Here is a 14,367-nt window from a genome sequence, read left to right on the forward strand (position 1 = left end):
GATAATTCCTCAAAAACAACCCACATTTGAACATTTTATTCAAATCATTTTTTTTATACCAGGCAAGTATAACAAATGATTACAAATTACAACTCCATCGATTGTCCCAAAAAAGTAAAGTAGAAAAAACTTGAGGTAAAACCTTTGTTTTTTTTGTTCCTGTTGTAAAAGATTTTCTTTTTTTCAAGCCCTTATTATTAAAAATTTCCATCTGCCGAGACCACCAGAAAAACATCCAAACGACTCACTTGTCACAACGAGGTGCAAATTACAGTGTGTGACGACATTCGGTACAATTGTCTTGAAATGTAAACAATTCCTAAACCAAAACAAGGGCAGCATTTAAAAAGCAACTTTTTTTTTAAACGTCAACAAGCAGAAACACGAAAACAGCCCGTTAGCCAAATGCAAAAAGAGCGACATGACACGTTAAAAAAATAAGTCGTAAAAAACAACGTGCTACTAAGTGGAAAACTTGTCATTTTTCAAAAATGGAATGACGTTTTTTTTTTTTTTACATTCATAAATCAATCAAAAAAATATCATTGGAATGAAGCTGCTCAATACATTAATTAATCCACTTTGGGATTTTGGTTGGTTTCCATTTGATGACATCACACGCTTGGAATTTAATATAAAGAGGAATAGTGAAAACAGGAAGTGGGCGGAGTTACCCTCTTATTATTTCAGTCAATAAATAACGAAAGTACCTGTCGTACCTGGATAGAAAAAACAATCAATGCCCGTTAAAACAATCAAAGTTTAAAAAACAAAACAAAAATACATCTACTAAATCCTTGTTGCCTGCCATTGACAACCATAGATGTCCAATTCACTAAAAGTGGGAGGAGTGGTTGTGAGGGCTTTTATTTAAGTGCTAATTAACCCACTGGACGACCAATCCATTTTGAATTTATTAAATTAATTCTTTTTTTCAGGTCTTATTAAGTATGAACTTATTTTTAAGTTATGTCAGTTATCAAAAAAAAAAAAAAAAAAGAAGTACTGCGTTGGGTTGTTGTCGTTTATCTGAACTTGTTTTTTTTTTTGGCCGCAATTTTTTATGTTTTAATAAAATTATTTGCCAAATTAATTCCCTTTAAAAACATTATAAAAGCTTTAGTATATTAAATTTCTCCCTCAAATATGTTTTTTTTTACAGTTTTATGTTTTTTTCCAGCAAATTCAACCTTGAAAATCTTTATGTAAGTATTATAATACTACTTAGATATATATTATATCTATATTTTTCATCAATTTTTCCCTCAAAAAGGCAATTAATGCTTTTCATTGGCAAATATTCCACCAAAAAGTTTTTTTTTCTGGAAAATTGAGTGGAAAATAATAACAAAACTATTCATACACATACAAATAAATAGCAATAGCATTTTGTGGCAAATATCGTCAAAGGAAAATTGAATCTAGGCTGTGTTTTAGTGGCTAAAATGACAAAAAACAACCACATTACGCTTTATCATAAGTGCTGTTTCTACACGCCTGATTTTTCTATTAAATTTCCTTCTTTTTTTGCGACAAAAGTGGGAAAAAAGGCCAAATGATGAGCAAAACCACGCGCTGAAATGTGCCAAATGTACTGTTAGCAATGAATGGTCGCTTACACCGTGCTCTGCCGGCTCTCGCGAACACGCTCGGACGAGCGAGGCGGGAAGTCGATGAAAATTCCGTCCGAGTCCGAGTCGGCGGACCGCGGCGCTTGCCCGACCACGGTTTCGGGGCTGGACGACTCACTCGGCGGCGAGCGGGATGCCGCCCGGCCCATGTCGGTGACGGCGGTGGTGGCTTCCGTGCCGTGGAGGGCCCCCGACGAGCGCGGGATGGACGGGGGTGACGGAGGGAGGTTCGCAGAGGCGCCACCTGCCACCGCGCCTGTAAAAAAAATGGTCGAATGTCGTTTTCATGTGGAGTTTATACATACACGCTTAGTTTAGGGAGATTTTCAAGCAGGAGGAGATGATATTGTGACAATTTCAAAATAAAATAGCAGATGCAGGAAATGTATTGACGTTTTGGGAGGATTTCGTAACTTGGATTTTGTTTTGATATATTGGAAGTCATTTTAATTTCCGTAAACTGGAAGCAATGTACCATATTTTCACGACTATAAGGCGCACTTAAGTCTTAAATTTTCTCCAAAATAGACAGTGCGCCTTATAATACAGTGCGCCTTATATATGGAAAAAACAGAAAACCAAAAAACGAAAAACCACCACTGTCGGATATTAAAAAAAACACAAACGCCTGAACTGAAACAATACCGTTAAATATGCAGATCAGGCTATCTTAGTTTAAAAAAATCTTCCATCATATAGCTCCTCCCCCACTGCAAGATTTTAAACCCAAAAAAATCCAAAACATCAACAATGGCTGGCTCTAGAGGTGACTGTGTAGTGAATGAGTGCTTCATACCTGTAAGTCAATAGCAATTGCCGTATTTTCACCACTATAAGGCGCACTTAAAAGTCTGAAATTTTCTCCAAAATAGACTGTGTGCCTTATAATACAGTGCGCCTTATATATGGCAAAAACGTCATTCATTGAGGGTGCGCCTTATAATGCGGTGCGCCTTATAGTCGTGAAAATACGGTACTGGAAAATATTGTTATTAAGTACTTTTGAACAGTTAAGCACCTAATAAAAATGTTCCCTGTATCGGGACTGCTGATTGGTTGAAAATAGTGTCATTTTTCTTACCTTTGTAGTGCGATCCCACGCAAAGCCTGTCAGAAGGCCGCAGCTGCTCGGCGTAGTTGAGTTTTTGCTCCTCCAGGCAAGAGGAGATCTCGCAGGCCGAGTGGCGGCGGATCCCGCCCCCGCCGGCACAGCCCGCCGAGCCACAGTCGGCGTCGTACTCCGCCACAGGCGTCAAAAGCAGCGGGATGTTGTAGCTTTTGGAGCGGACCACCGGGTTCTTGGACAGGTGCTCGGCCGATTTGGACCAGCCCCACTGGAAACGCTTCTCTAAAAAGGAGCAAAATACATGACATCATTAAACAAACAAACAAACAAACAAAATACACCTCTACTTACGAATGACTAGGTACGAACATTTCAGGTTACACATTATCTTTTATATGCAAATGAGTGACAAAAAAGTTACGAAATCCCTCTAAAAGAAAATGCATTTCCTTATCCATTATTTTATTTAGAATTACCCTTATTAAGTGATAAAAAAACTACAAATGGCACATATTTTCTCTCTCTCACACACACAGATAGGGCACACGAAAAAGTAAAAAATGTGCTACAAAGTGCATGGCTTTTGGCTCCGATAGAACCGATTCTTGCCACCACCTGGCGGACAAACACAGGTATTACACCTATAACAGCCACAGAGGGAGATATTTCAGCAGCAAAGGGCACATTTTCATATGCTTTATATATTTTAAGACATTAATAAATAATTTCCTTATAATTTTTGTGTGTTTCCTAACATTTTTCATCCAAAATTGGGACACTTTGACCAATTTTAAAGGATTTACTTGGTAGTTGTGTGAGGACCGTGTAACAAATGACAGAATTTACATATAAAGTACACTTCTACTTACGAAAATTGCAAGTTACGAAAAAAACAATTCTTTAAGTACAACTGTATACATGTATACTACCCAAAAATGCATTGTGAACCTTTAGCATGCTTTTTTAGCATTTAGCATTCTTTTTAGCGTGCTTTTTTAGCATTTAGCATGCTTTTTTAGCATTTAGCATACTTTTTTTAGCTTTTAGCATGCTTTTTTTTAGCATTTAGCATGCTTTTTTAGCATTTAGCATGCTTTTTTTAGCATTTAGCATGCCTTTTTAGCATTTAGCATGCCTTTTTAGCATTTAGCACTCACCTAAAACACAACAATGGTCCTCCATATTGTCTCCCGAATAAAGCCCGTGAGTTCCCAGGTAGGGCGACACCACCTTCTGGACCAAAGACTCCAACCTCAGGTAGTCCTCGTTCACGCCACGCGATTCGCGGACGCCCTGAGGCGACACGGTACGCTACAGAACATCCTGGCGTGCTATAGGACGGCGCGGAATTAGCGACAACCGACTACCTGCAACACCAGCAGCATCTGCGTGACGGAGGGCGGGACTCGAGCCCGCGGCCGAGACAGGGCGTCCTCTAGCTTGACGCTAAGGACGATGGTGCTCCGGAAATGGAGTAGAGCTAGCTGGCGGACGGAGGGTTCCTTACCCTAGAACCAAAACAAAAATTAATATATAATAATAATGTGGATGGTAGAATTGAAGTCCTAGTGGAGGACGGCTAACCTGGACTGGATGGAAAATGGCCTGCAGCATGGACAGTACGTCGCAGAAGAAGAAGTCCCACGTCTCGGCTAGAGAGTCCAGTAATTTCTGACCTGCGAGGTGGCATAAATGTCCAATCGGTTTTGATGTGGAAGGGATTGGACGTCTGTAAACGTCTGAGTATGAAAGGTACCTTCGTAGAAGCGTATTTTGTCCCTCAGGATGATCATGCCCTTGGTCAGCAATTGGTTCTGGAACATTTAAAGATATTAAAGGGTTATAGTATAGCAATGCTAATTGTTGTTAGCTAGTTTATGGTGTTTTAAGGTATAGAAAGTTTCTCTAAATTCAACTAAGTGTTTAATGGGTTTGAACATTGGAGTGTTTGAGTATACAATGTTTGCTAATGCTAAGGCATTTGTTTTGGTAATAAATGAAATGATGTGTTTGAATATTTGAGTGTTTTAATATAAAATGTTTGAATATATGCTAAGGCATTTGTTTTGTTAATAAATGAAAAGGTGTTTGAATATTTGAGCGTTTTAATATAAAATGTTTGACTATATGCTAATGCTAACGCATTTGTTTTGTTAATAAATGAAATGATGTGTGTGGGTTGAACTTTTTTGGTCAAACTATCTTGTTGTGATGCTAATTTTGTTAGCAAGTCAATGGCGTTCCATAAGATTAGTTAGCGGTTAGCAAATTTAATGATATTAAAGCGTTATATAGCAATGCTAATTGTTTGGTAGCTAGTCTACAGTGTTTCACGGTATATAAAGTTTCCCTAAATTCCACTCAGTGTTTATGTGTATGAATGATTGAGTGAATATAAAATGTTTGCTAATGCTAACTAATTTGTTTTCTTGCCAAGTCGATTTGATAAGATTTTTTTAACGTCAAATGAATGGAATTTCAATGTGTTTGGGTTTCATTTTTTTGGTCAAACTATTTTGTGGCAATGCTAATTTTTGTTAGCAAGTCAATGGCATTCCACAAGATTTGTTAGCTGTAAACGAAGAGAATTCCATGAAATGAAATGATGTAGTTTGTTTGAATTAGTCTGGATTCTGAAAATCACAGAGTATTTTTGTTTTGGGGCCCGTAAAACAATTCTAAACATATGATATGTGGTTTCTAGAATTACCTGAAGGTATTCTGTGAAGAAAGAACCCAGCTCAGTTTTCAGCAGGTGCCTAGTGGTGGAAAACATGAAGTCATGTTGACATTTCTTGTTACAAAACAGGATATTGTGTGTCCACTTTATCTTTTTTTTTGTGGAACTGCCCTTGTTTACTAAACTTTCCGTAATGACGGCGTACACGCGCCAGACGGCTTGAGATAATCACATATCTGCTGCGACCACGCGGCAAAAGAATTGGCGTCGCTAGCAATTGCGCCGTCAGCACATTTTGGATTTTTTTTCCATTGTCGTCAACAGAAATAGAATTATTTTGTTTTTTGGGTTGTTTTGTCCTACCTCTTGTTTTCACATAAATGCTATTAAAAGGTTTATAATGGGTGAAACAGCTATGCTAGTTTTGTTGGGCTAGCAGTAGTGTTTTTATTGTGTTAGTAACAAGCTAGCGGACGTTAAGCTAATGTTTTCCATTGTAGTGAATGGAAATAGAATGAATTAGTTTTAGAGTTGTTTTGTCCTACCTCTTGTTTTCACATAAATGCTATTAAAATGTTTATAATGGATAAAACGGCTATGCTAGTTCTGTTGGGCTAGCAGTACTGTTTCCATTATGCGTTAGCATTAAGCTAGCAGACATTAAGCTAAAATTGGGAGTATAGTTAGCTTCCGCAATGAAGTAATTGTATTTCAAATGTGTCTTATATAGTTTAGGACCAAAAAAATGCACTTGTTGTTTGTTGATATAGCGTTAGCGGACATGTCAGGTGAAGGAATGAAAAGTAGGAAACAACTTACCGGACGCCTTCATTGAGGGCGTAAAGTTCATTGTCAGCCAAACCTTTCTTTTGGAAGACTGAGATGACGGCGTTGTGGATGCTGCAAACACAAACAAAGTATATTTCAACCAAAAAAAAAACGTATTTCGCCAGGCGACCAGTCTTGAGCGTACCTAATTTCAGTGAAAAATTGTTTGTGTGGATTAATGTAGACAGTTCAATTAAACATTAAAAGTGTTCATGGATAATTTCACTTCCTAGTCCAAGATTTTTTTGTACTGGCCCTTTAAATGGTTTTAATACATTAACAGGGGTCTCCAACAAAAAAAGTGAAATTAATTACAACAACAACCAAAATTCTACTTTTTAAATGTTTTTTGATAGCTCAGTTGCAATAGATTGGACATCTATTAGGGCCTATGTGTTCTTTCAAAATCAACTTCTCCCCATTTACTAACTACCAAAAATCATAATCCATCAATTATGCTAACAGTCAACGGGCTAAGCTAACGATAACTCTTAAATCAACATCCACTGGGGAACACAAATTGAACAACAGTAAAAATTCCCTACAGTACGTCCCGTCCAATTGGCTAACCACTGGGGAAAGCCTCCCATCTTGCCCCTGACCCAGAACCCATTAAGCACTAACTAAAATAAACTGGTACAGTCGCAAATTTGTGCTATTCAAAGCGGTTGGGAATTTCGGCGGTGTTGAAATTGTAAGAAACGGGATTGCGAAAAGTGTGAAAGACGTACCTGTTCCAGGTGGCGTTAGCCCCCGCCCTCTTTTGCTTCTCGCCTCTGTCCTCCGGTGAACCCTTGTCGCTCTTAGCTAGCTCGCTAAGGCTAGGCGAGCTCATCAGCTTGAGGCGGTGTAGCGTCCTGACGGGGGTCATAAAAACGCGGGTGTAAAACAGCAAGAACGTGTAGCGATGGGATCCCCAAACAATGGCGCCATTCATGCCAACAAATATTTATGCAACAGGCAGATACCAGGAAAATGCGGGGTGAGCGGCAGCGGCAGTGTTTGTCACTGTACAGCTCGGTGTGGGAAATGTGCGGGTTACAGTACAGGGCAGTCAAAAAAATGGCATTTTGGGGAATAAATCTATTATAATTTCATTAAATGTTAGCATTTGACACACAAAATGAAGCCATTTAGGAACATTTGTTGAAACTTTAGGTTAGTTAGTAGTTTGTATTATATTATTATTATTATAATCAAGGGTAATGGTGTTATTCGTTTCTAATAACACAAAATTCACCCTGAAAATGACAATTATTTATTTTTCTACATTTTCTTTATTATTATTACTATTACTTCTATTGCTATTACTACTACTACTACTACTACTACTACTTACTTATTATAATCGGGGGTAATGCTATTATTGGTTTCTAATAATATAACAATTTACCCTGAAAATATGACAATTTTTTCCCCTACATTTTGTTTTATTTGAACAACATTGTTTTTCATGCCATATTAGGAGATTTAAGAAATATTGGGATTAAAAATCATTTAATGATGAGATTAAAAGCACTACATTAGGTGAACCCTAGACTTTTGGGACCACTAACAATTTTTTTGGACATTAGACGTTCCGATTTTGGAATATTTGGGAATATTTGGGAATATTTGGGAATATTTTGGAATACTTTGGAATAATTTGGAATATTTTGGAATATTTTGGAATATTTTGGAATATTTTGGAATATTTTGGAATATTTTGGAATATTTTGGAATATTTTGGAATATTTTGGAATATTTTGGAATGTTTTGGAATGTTTTGGAATGTTTTGGAATATTTTGGAATATTTTGGAATATTTTGGAATATTTTGGAATATTTTGGAATATTTTGGAATATTTTGGAATATTTTGGAATATTTTGGAATATTTTGGAATAGTTTTTGGGGTTTATATGATTCCTGTCATTCTAGTCCATATAGTTTTCAATTAGAAGATTTTCCGACAATGGTGTGCCTTGAGATATCCCAAAAAAGTTAGGAAAGACTAGTCTCCACAGCCAAACTAACAATTCAGAAGACGGTCTCGATTTGATAGAGACAAGAGCCGACAGATTTAACAGCACGCAGATAAGTAGATTACCCGATTAGAACGCGTTAATCTCAAGGGAGGAATGGCGCCCACCTTCTGATTGGATGCTCATTGCCGGCGTCCAAGTCTGGGCTTGGGGGAGGCGCCGAGAAGGTGCTGAAGTTGAGGGACAGGGGCCGTGGCGAAGAACGCGAGGCATGCCGCCGCCGGAGTCCGTCCAGCATCTACACGTGGAAATAGGTTCAAACAAAACAATTAAAAATCTATAATCTTTATTTACATGATTTTTTGGGGGCGGACCGCAAAAAAAATGACAAGTGGGCCGCATTTGGCCCTCGGGCCACCATTTTGACACCCGTGAGCTAGCTAGGTATGGCTCTGATAAATTTCCATAACAAGTGTTTTGCAATATTTGCTTTACTTAACCTTCACACACACACACACACACACACACACGGTACTCAAGGCTAAAAGCATGTACGAGCATGTAGCGCTAACTATTCCGTCTTTGCTATATTTCACTGTATTCCATTGAAATTTCCACTTAACCACTAATTTTAACCATGTGAACAGATTGGCTGGCTCGAGAGGTGACTGTGTAGTTCCCTTCAAAAAGTGTGCTAAATTAGCATAAACAACTTCTCTCCTCATACCTGGAACTCAAAAGCAATTAGCATACGTAAACTCCCATCTCGGAATCTCTTAGCCAATCATCTTAAAGGCTGGGTCTGTGTGTTAGTGGAGGGAGACAAAAGGTTCCCTACCCCTGCTTTAGCTTATAAACTTACATATTTAAATATAAATGGCTATTAACATGAACATATGTTCCTCAATATTTATGTCTCTTTATTAAATTAGTTAGCCTTGTATCGAATGGAGAAAATAATCCATTGGAGGGTGGAATGGCACGCCTTTTATTTGGGTGTCGCACCATAGAAACGCGCTACCTACTGGTCAAAAGGGTGAACTACAGTCTGGGATGTGAGTTTTTTTATTTTTTATTTATTTAGACAAAAAGAACTACGCCTTTTGAAACGCCCCTTTACAACTAAGCAAAGGCGTATTTTTTTAAAATATTTTTTTTATTTTAATTTTATTTTTTTATCCCTTAATTGAAAGCTGAGGCAGACCCCCCTTACCCTTCCCCTTTCTCCTCTTTGTCTCTTTACGGTAACATTTTTTTTTTTTTACGAGCGGGATCGGTGGGTGGCCTACGGCAGCCGAGCCCGATTCTCACGCACCAAAAAACAGCACAGCGACGGTCCACGTCGATCAAAACGGAGGTGTTTTCCCAAAACAACACAAACAATACAAAAAAAAGCACCAGGGTGGAAGCTCAAGTTGCCACGCTTACCGTTCCGTGTCCTGTCGTCCGCTTGCAGCCGAGATGACGACGCGCGGATAAAGCTCCGATGTCAGGTCGGCTCCGTCCGGGCTCATCGGAGGCTCCAATCCGTCGGAGGGGGCTCCCAGTCGGGCGACGGCTTCGAGGATGTGCGCCCCTGCGGTGGAGGATGTGGCGGCGTTCGGAGAGCGGACCGCGGAGGACTCATTCATGAAGCATGCGCCTTTGCTCGCTCCCGTGCGCTTGCACGCGCGCGCCCCCGCTTTGTTTTGACCAGATGCACGCACACTATTCGGCGGAGCTACAGTCGCTCGCACACGCACGCGCACGGCGGCGGTGTCTGTTTACGCAAGGAGGTGTCATGTTGGAAGAGCTCGCTTTCGGGATTTCCGTGAAGTCCCTGAACGACACAAACACATTCAAAACAAAGCGAGTGTTTCCATCGTAGATATCGTATTTATACAGGTAGAAAAATGATGTGCAATGAGAGGCAATTGAAAAAGGCGTTGTCAAAAGTCGACCATTTTGCGTCCGAGCTGTTTGCGCAGCAGTCAATGGTTTGCCTAATGTTTGCATAAAATTGCACATATTGACAAACGGCTTGTTTTGTTCCATAAACGACAGGAAATTGCAATAAATGTTGTACTCAATCGTTTCATGCGTGAATTATCTTTTTTCTTCGAGTATCTCAAGAACAGTTTTATAAACAAGCCTAACATGTGCTCTTTAAACAAATAAAATACAATATTACTCACCCTTTTAAGCTTTCCAAATCTACTGCACCACGTATTCGTGACAATGTGCTCAGCCAGTAGAGCTGCACACATGTTTGCGTGTCGTGTGACATTTAATCTGTATTTATTGGATCAGAGAGGCACACATTAACACACTTTAAAGATCAACAACAACAAAGCAGGTCATGAAACTAATGAATGCACAGAATCGGTGAAAACAACAGATATTTGCTACCAAATTCACGAAAAAAATACTATTAAATAGTAAATACTATGGTCACTATTAGCACTAATTTTTCCAGAGTTTTCTGATCATTTGAACTCACCATACGGCTCACTTCCGGATTATTACAGCAGAATGCTCAAATGTGAGGCTAAACTATGACAAATACGACAAGTTTTATTTATTAGGGCTTTTGTTTGATTTGGAGGACTTTTGTTCATACGAGGCGATGTCAGAGGGCACAATTTAACATCTTCGTGGGTCATACTTAGCTTTTTGATTCCACCTGGTGGCTCTCAAGGCAACTTGACTAATAAAATACCCATTGAGTTTAAATATTGGTGTGTGCGATTCGCCTTCCGACCACCAGAGGGACTCATGAGCTATTCGACGCCACGAATAATCGAAAAAGAAACGCGAATTTAAATTTTTCCATCCAAATTTATTCGTCTACGCTTATCCTGTATAATTATTGTTTTTATTTTTTTAAATAAAAAGCATTTTCAAAATGTCAGGCCTTTCGGAGGAGAGTAAAACGAGTTCTGTCTCACGCTTCGGTCAGGTATGTTACTTGACGAAACAACTTTGAATAGTTTTTATCTGTGCACGTCCACAATGGGGACAATATACAACAAATAATCACATTTGCATGATATTTTTCTTTTAATTTCTTCCATAGTGTGCTTATACAGCCGAGGAGCAGCAAGCTGTCCACAATGCACTTCGACAGAAGCTGGGGCCAGAATTTCTTAGTTCAAGAATGGCTGGAGGAGGACAAAAGGCAACTTTTATTAAAACATAGTATTATTATTTTTAACCCTAATAGAGAATTATTTATTTTTGGTCGCTAAAAAGTATTATGACTAATTTTCCATTGCCTTTGGTGGCGCTTGACGTCCAATCCATTCTATCTAGAACAGTCATTAGCAAAAAATAGGGCCCGCGGGCCACATCCGGGCCGCTAGGCTTTTTAATCCGGCCCACCGACATTTTCCAAATTGGACATCTAGTTTTTTTTCAAAAATAATCCAAGGGTTGAGAATTTTGGTACATTTCGATTGGTTGATTAAAAAACACAAAGCTCCACCCTCCATAGGTAATAATAGATACTTAATCATTCTTTTTTTAATACAGGTTTGCTACGTTGAAGGCCACCGTGTCATCAGCTTGGCTAATGAGATGTTTGGCTATAACGGCTGGTCTCACTCCATCTCGCAGCAGAATGTCGGTACTGTACCCCCTCTCGTCCGTTTCCGGGGTAACCCGTTTCCACGGCAACCCAGTCGCCGCCCTTAACACCTCACATTTGCCTCCTTAGACTTTGTGGACTTGGTCAACGGGAAATTCTATGCCGGTGTTAGCGCTTTTGTCAAAGTGCAGCTAAAGGTGAAGTATTTGGACTCTGGGAATTGAAGTTTTTTTTAGTATTCCTCTCTGGCTGAAATGGATTTTTTGTCCACAGGATGGAGCGTTCCACGAGGATGTGGGTTATGGGGTCAGCGAAGGTTTAAAGTCCAAAGCGTTGTCTTTGGAGAAAGCTAGAAAGGAGGCGGTCACTGATGGACTGAAACGAGCACTCAGGTATTGGAAAATGTAAGATGCTTGCTGTGGTGGTTTTTAGGGTTTCATTTTTTGGGGTTTTTGCTGTTTAGGTGCTTCGGGAACGCATTGGGAAACTGCATCTTAGACAAAGGGTACCTACAGGCTATTAACAAGATTCCCAAACAGGTAAATAGAGTTCCACTCTTTGGATTTTGAAAGCAAAGTGAGTTGATGTCCAATTGAATTGAAAGTCCATCAATGCTAATGAGAAAAAATACAAAAAGAGAAAAGTTCAAATGAACTACGACCACACGGTCCTGAGACCAGACGTAAGGTTATGCTGCCATATTTTGGAGGTTTGCAGGAACCTCATGTATCTAAAATCTGTCTGTCTGTAGTTAACATTAAGACAAAAAAAATGTAATACTAATTAAATTGAAAAAAAAAATGACTATAGGTTTCAATGTATAACTTTGGCTTTTTTTGTGGTGTCGCACAGCCGGCACCGGTCTTGAATCCAGCCCAGACCAAACGCTCCGAAACCGAACCCACTGTGGAGAAGGCCCGATACGAAAGCTTACGCCGAGAAGCCAGGCCCGCCATCGCCCCGTCCACAGCCGACACCCCGAGACAGAGCTTTTCCGAAACGGGCACTCCTTCCCTTGACGATGTGGAAAACAAGGGCGAAGTCTCAAGGTAAAGCTTCTTCCCCCCTCCAACTATACTGGAAACACATTAAGTTAACTTTCTTCAGAGTGCATTGTATTTTTTTGCTGCAGTTTTAAAGCCCTGAGAACATCGTGACCGGCCATTTGGTCGCCGGACGTTTGGTCCCTTTTGTTCGCCGGTCAACAGTACTTAGATATTAAACCGTACTTAGATATTAAACAGTACTTAGATTTTGAACTCTCTTAGATATTAAACAGTACTTAGATATTGAACAGTACTTAGATTTTAAACAGTACTTAGATTTTAAACAGTACTTAGATTTTAAACAGTACTTAGATATTAAACAGTACTTAGATATTAAACAGTACTTAGATATTAAACAGTACTTCGATATTAAACAGTGCTTCGATATTAAACAGTACTTAGCTATTAAACAGTACTTAGATATTAAGCAGTACTTAGATATTAAACAGTACTTAGCTATTAAACAGTACTTAGATATTAAGCAGTACTTAGATATTAAACAGTACTTAGATATTAAACAGTACTTAGATATTAAACAGTACTTAGATATTAAACTTTCTCTTAGATATTAAACAGTACTTAGACACTACTTAGATATTAAAGAGTACTCAGATATTAAACTCTCTCTCATGAATACAATTTTGAGAGGTGGTTTCAACAGTAAACTGTCACCATTTGACCGGCGACCAAACGCCCGGCGACCAAACGCCCGGCGACCAAACGCCCGGCGACCAAACGCCCGGCGACCAAACGCCCGGCGACCAAACGTCCCGCGACCAAACGTCCGGCGACCAAACGCCCGAGCACCGATTCCATTGGTTTAACCAGTTCACCTTCCATGCTAAAAAAAATAGTGTCCATAAATCAGGGCAGCCTTAATCGAGATTTCCCAAAATATGGTCAATCTGAAGATAAAAATATCCCAATTCCGTTTCCTTCAGGCATTCTTCGTCCGGGTCCTTCTCGGACTCGAAACAGCTACGCAAGTTACGACAGCAGCAGCTTCAACAGAAGTTCCGCATGGAAATGGAAGCCAAGCAAATGAAGCAGGAGGACACCACATTGGACAAATCGGTCAAGCAGGAGGTGATCGTTACAGAAGAAGGTGACCAATCTAGCCTCCATCTTTTTCTCTGCCCTATCCCTTTAAAAAATAAATAAATAAATCGACCCTGTTTTTAGCGGATGATCCCGAATTCTGGAATTTGCGCATGAGTGGAATTCAAGAGCAAGAAACGTCCAATCGGGCGTTGAGGCCGAGTACGCCGAAAAATCGTAAGATGCAAACGCGCATTAAGACGCCGCAGTCGCCACACGGTAGAGGACCGGCAGGAATGCGTCAAGACAGATCAGGTAGGTGTGCTCTTTTTAAACCGATTTAAAAGTCTAATTTAGTTACTATCAGTTGGATTTTTTTCAGTTGAAAGCTCCAGTCCATACCGGACTGGTCAATTCATGAAGAAACGCCGATTGGACACTTGACGTTCTTAACCTTCCTTATTTAGTTTTTTTTGTATTATCAGTTTTAAAAATGTTGTATTTCTGCTCAATAAAATGCATTTCCCTACTTTCAATTCTTAGAATTTCCTT

The 14,367-nt window shown here is 39.4% G+C and overlaps 2 protein-coding genes across 2 annotated transcripts; one reads left to right on the plus strand and one right to left on the minus strand.

The window, feature by feature from the left end:
- Window positions 1–21: 21 nt before the first annotated feature.
- prr5a (proline rich 5a (renal)) lies at window positions 22–9,960 on the minus strand. The gene is made up of 11 exons (XM_077711262.1): window positions 9,595–9,960; window positions 8,334–8,464; window positions 6,937–7,062; window positions 6,197–6,277; window positions 5,408–5,456; window positions 4,454–4,511; window positions 4,282–4,373; window positions 4,065–4,205; window positions 3,855–3,990; window positions 2,713–2,979; window positions 22–1,887 (listed from the first exon to the last, which is right to left on the minus strand). Exons 2-11 carry the CDS (start codon window positions 8,462–8,464, stop codon window positions 1,616–1,618), a joined length of 1,353 nt encoding a protein of 450 aa, XP_077567388.1. The 5' UTR covers window positions 9,595–9,960; the 3' UTR covers window positions 22–1,615.
- Window positions 9,961–10,644: 684 nt separating this feature from the next.
- On the plus strand, window positions 10,645–14,349 carry rad52 (RAD52 homolog, DNA repair protein). The gene is made up of 10 exons (XM_077711181.1): window positions 10,645–11,104; window positions 11,222–11,323; window positions 11,677–11,770; window positions 11,861–11,928; window positions 12,005–12,123; window positions 12,195–12,270; window positions 12,584–12,780; window positions 13,719–13,882; window positions 13,960–14,130; window positions 14,198–14,349. The coding sequence occupies exons 1-10, from the start codon at window positions 11,051–11,053 to the stop codon at window positions 14,257–14,259; spliced, it is 1,107 nt and encodes a 368-aa protein (XP_077567307.1). The 5' UTR covers window positions 10,645–11,050; the 3' UTR covers window positions 14,260–14,349.
- The last annotated feature ends 18 nt before the right edge of the window (window positions 14,350–14,367 follow it).

This window comes from Stigmatopora nigra, unplaced genomic scaffold (genome assembly GCF_051989575.1).
Source record: "Stigmatopora nigra isolate UIUO_SnigA unplaced genomic scaffold, RoL_Snig_1.1 HiC_scaffold_25, whole genome shotgun sequence".
In the NCBI taxonomy this organism is placed as follows: Eukaryota; Metazoa; Chordata; class Actinopteri; order Syngnathiformes; family Syngnathidae; genus Stigmatopora; species Stigmatopora nigra.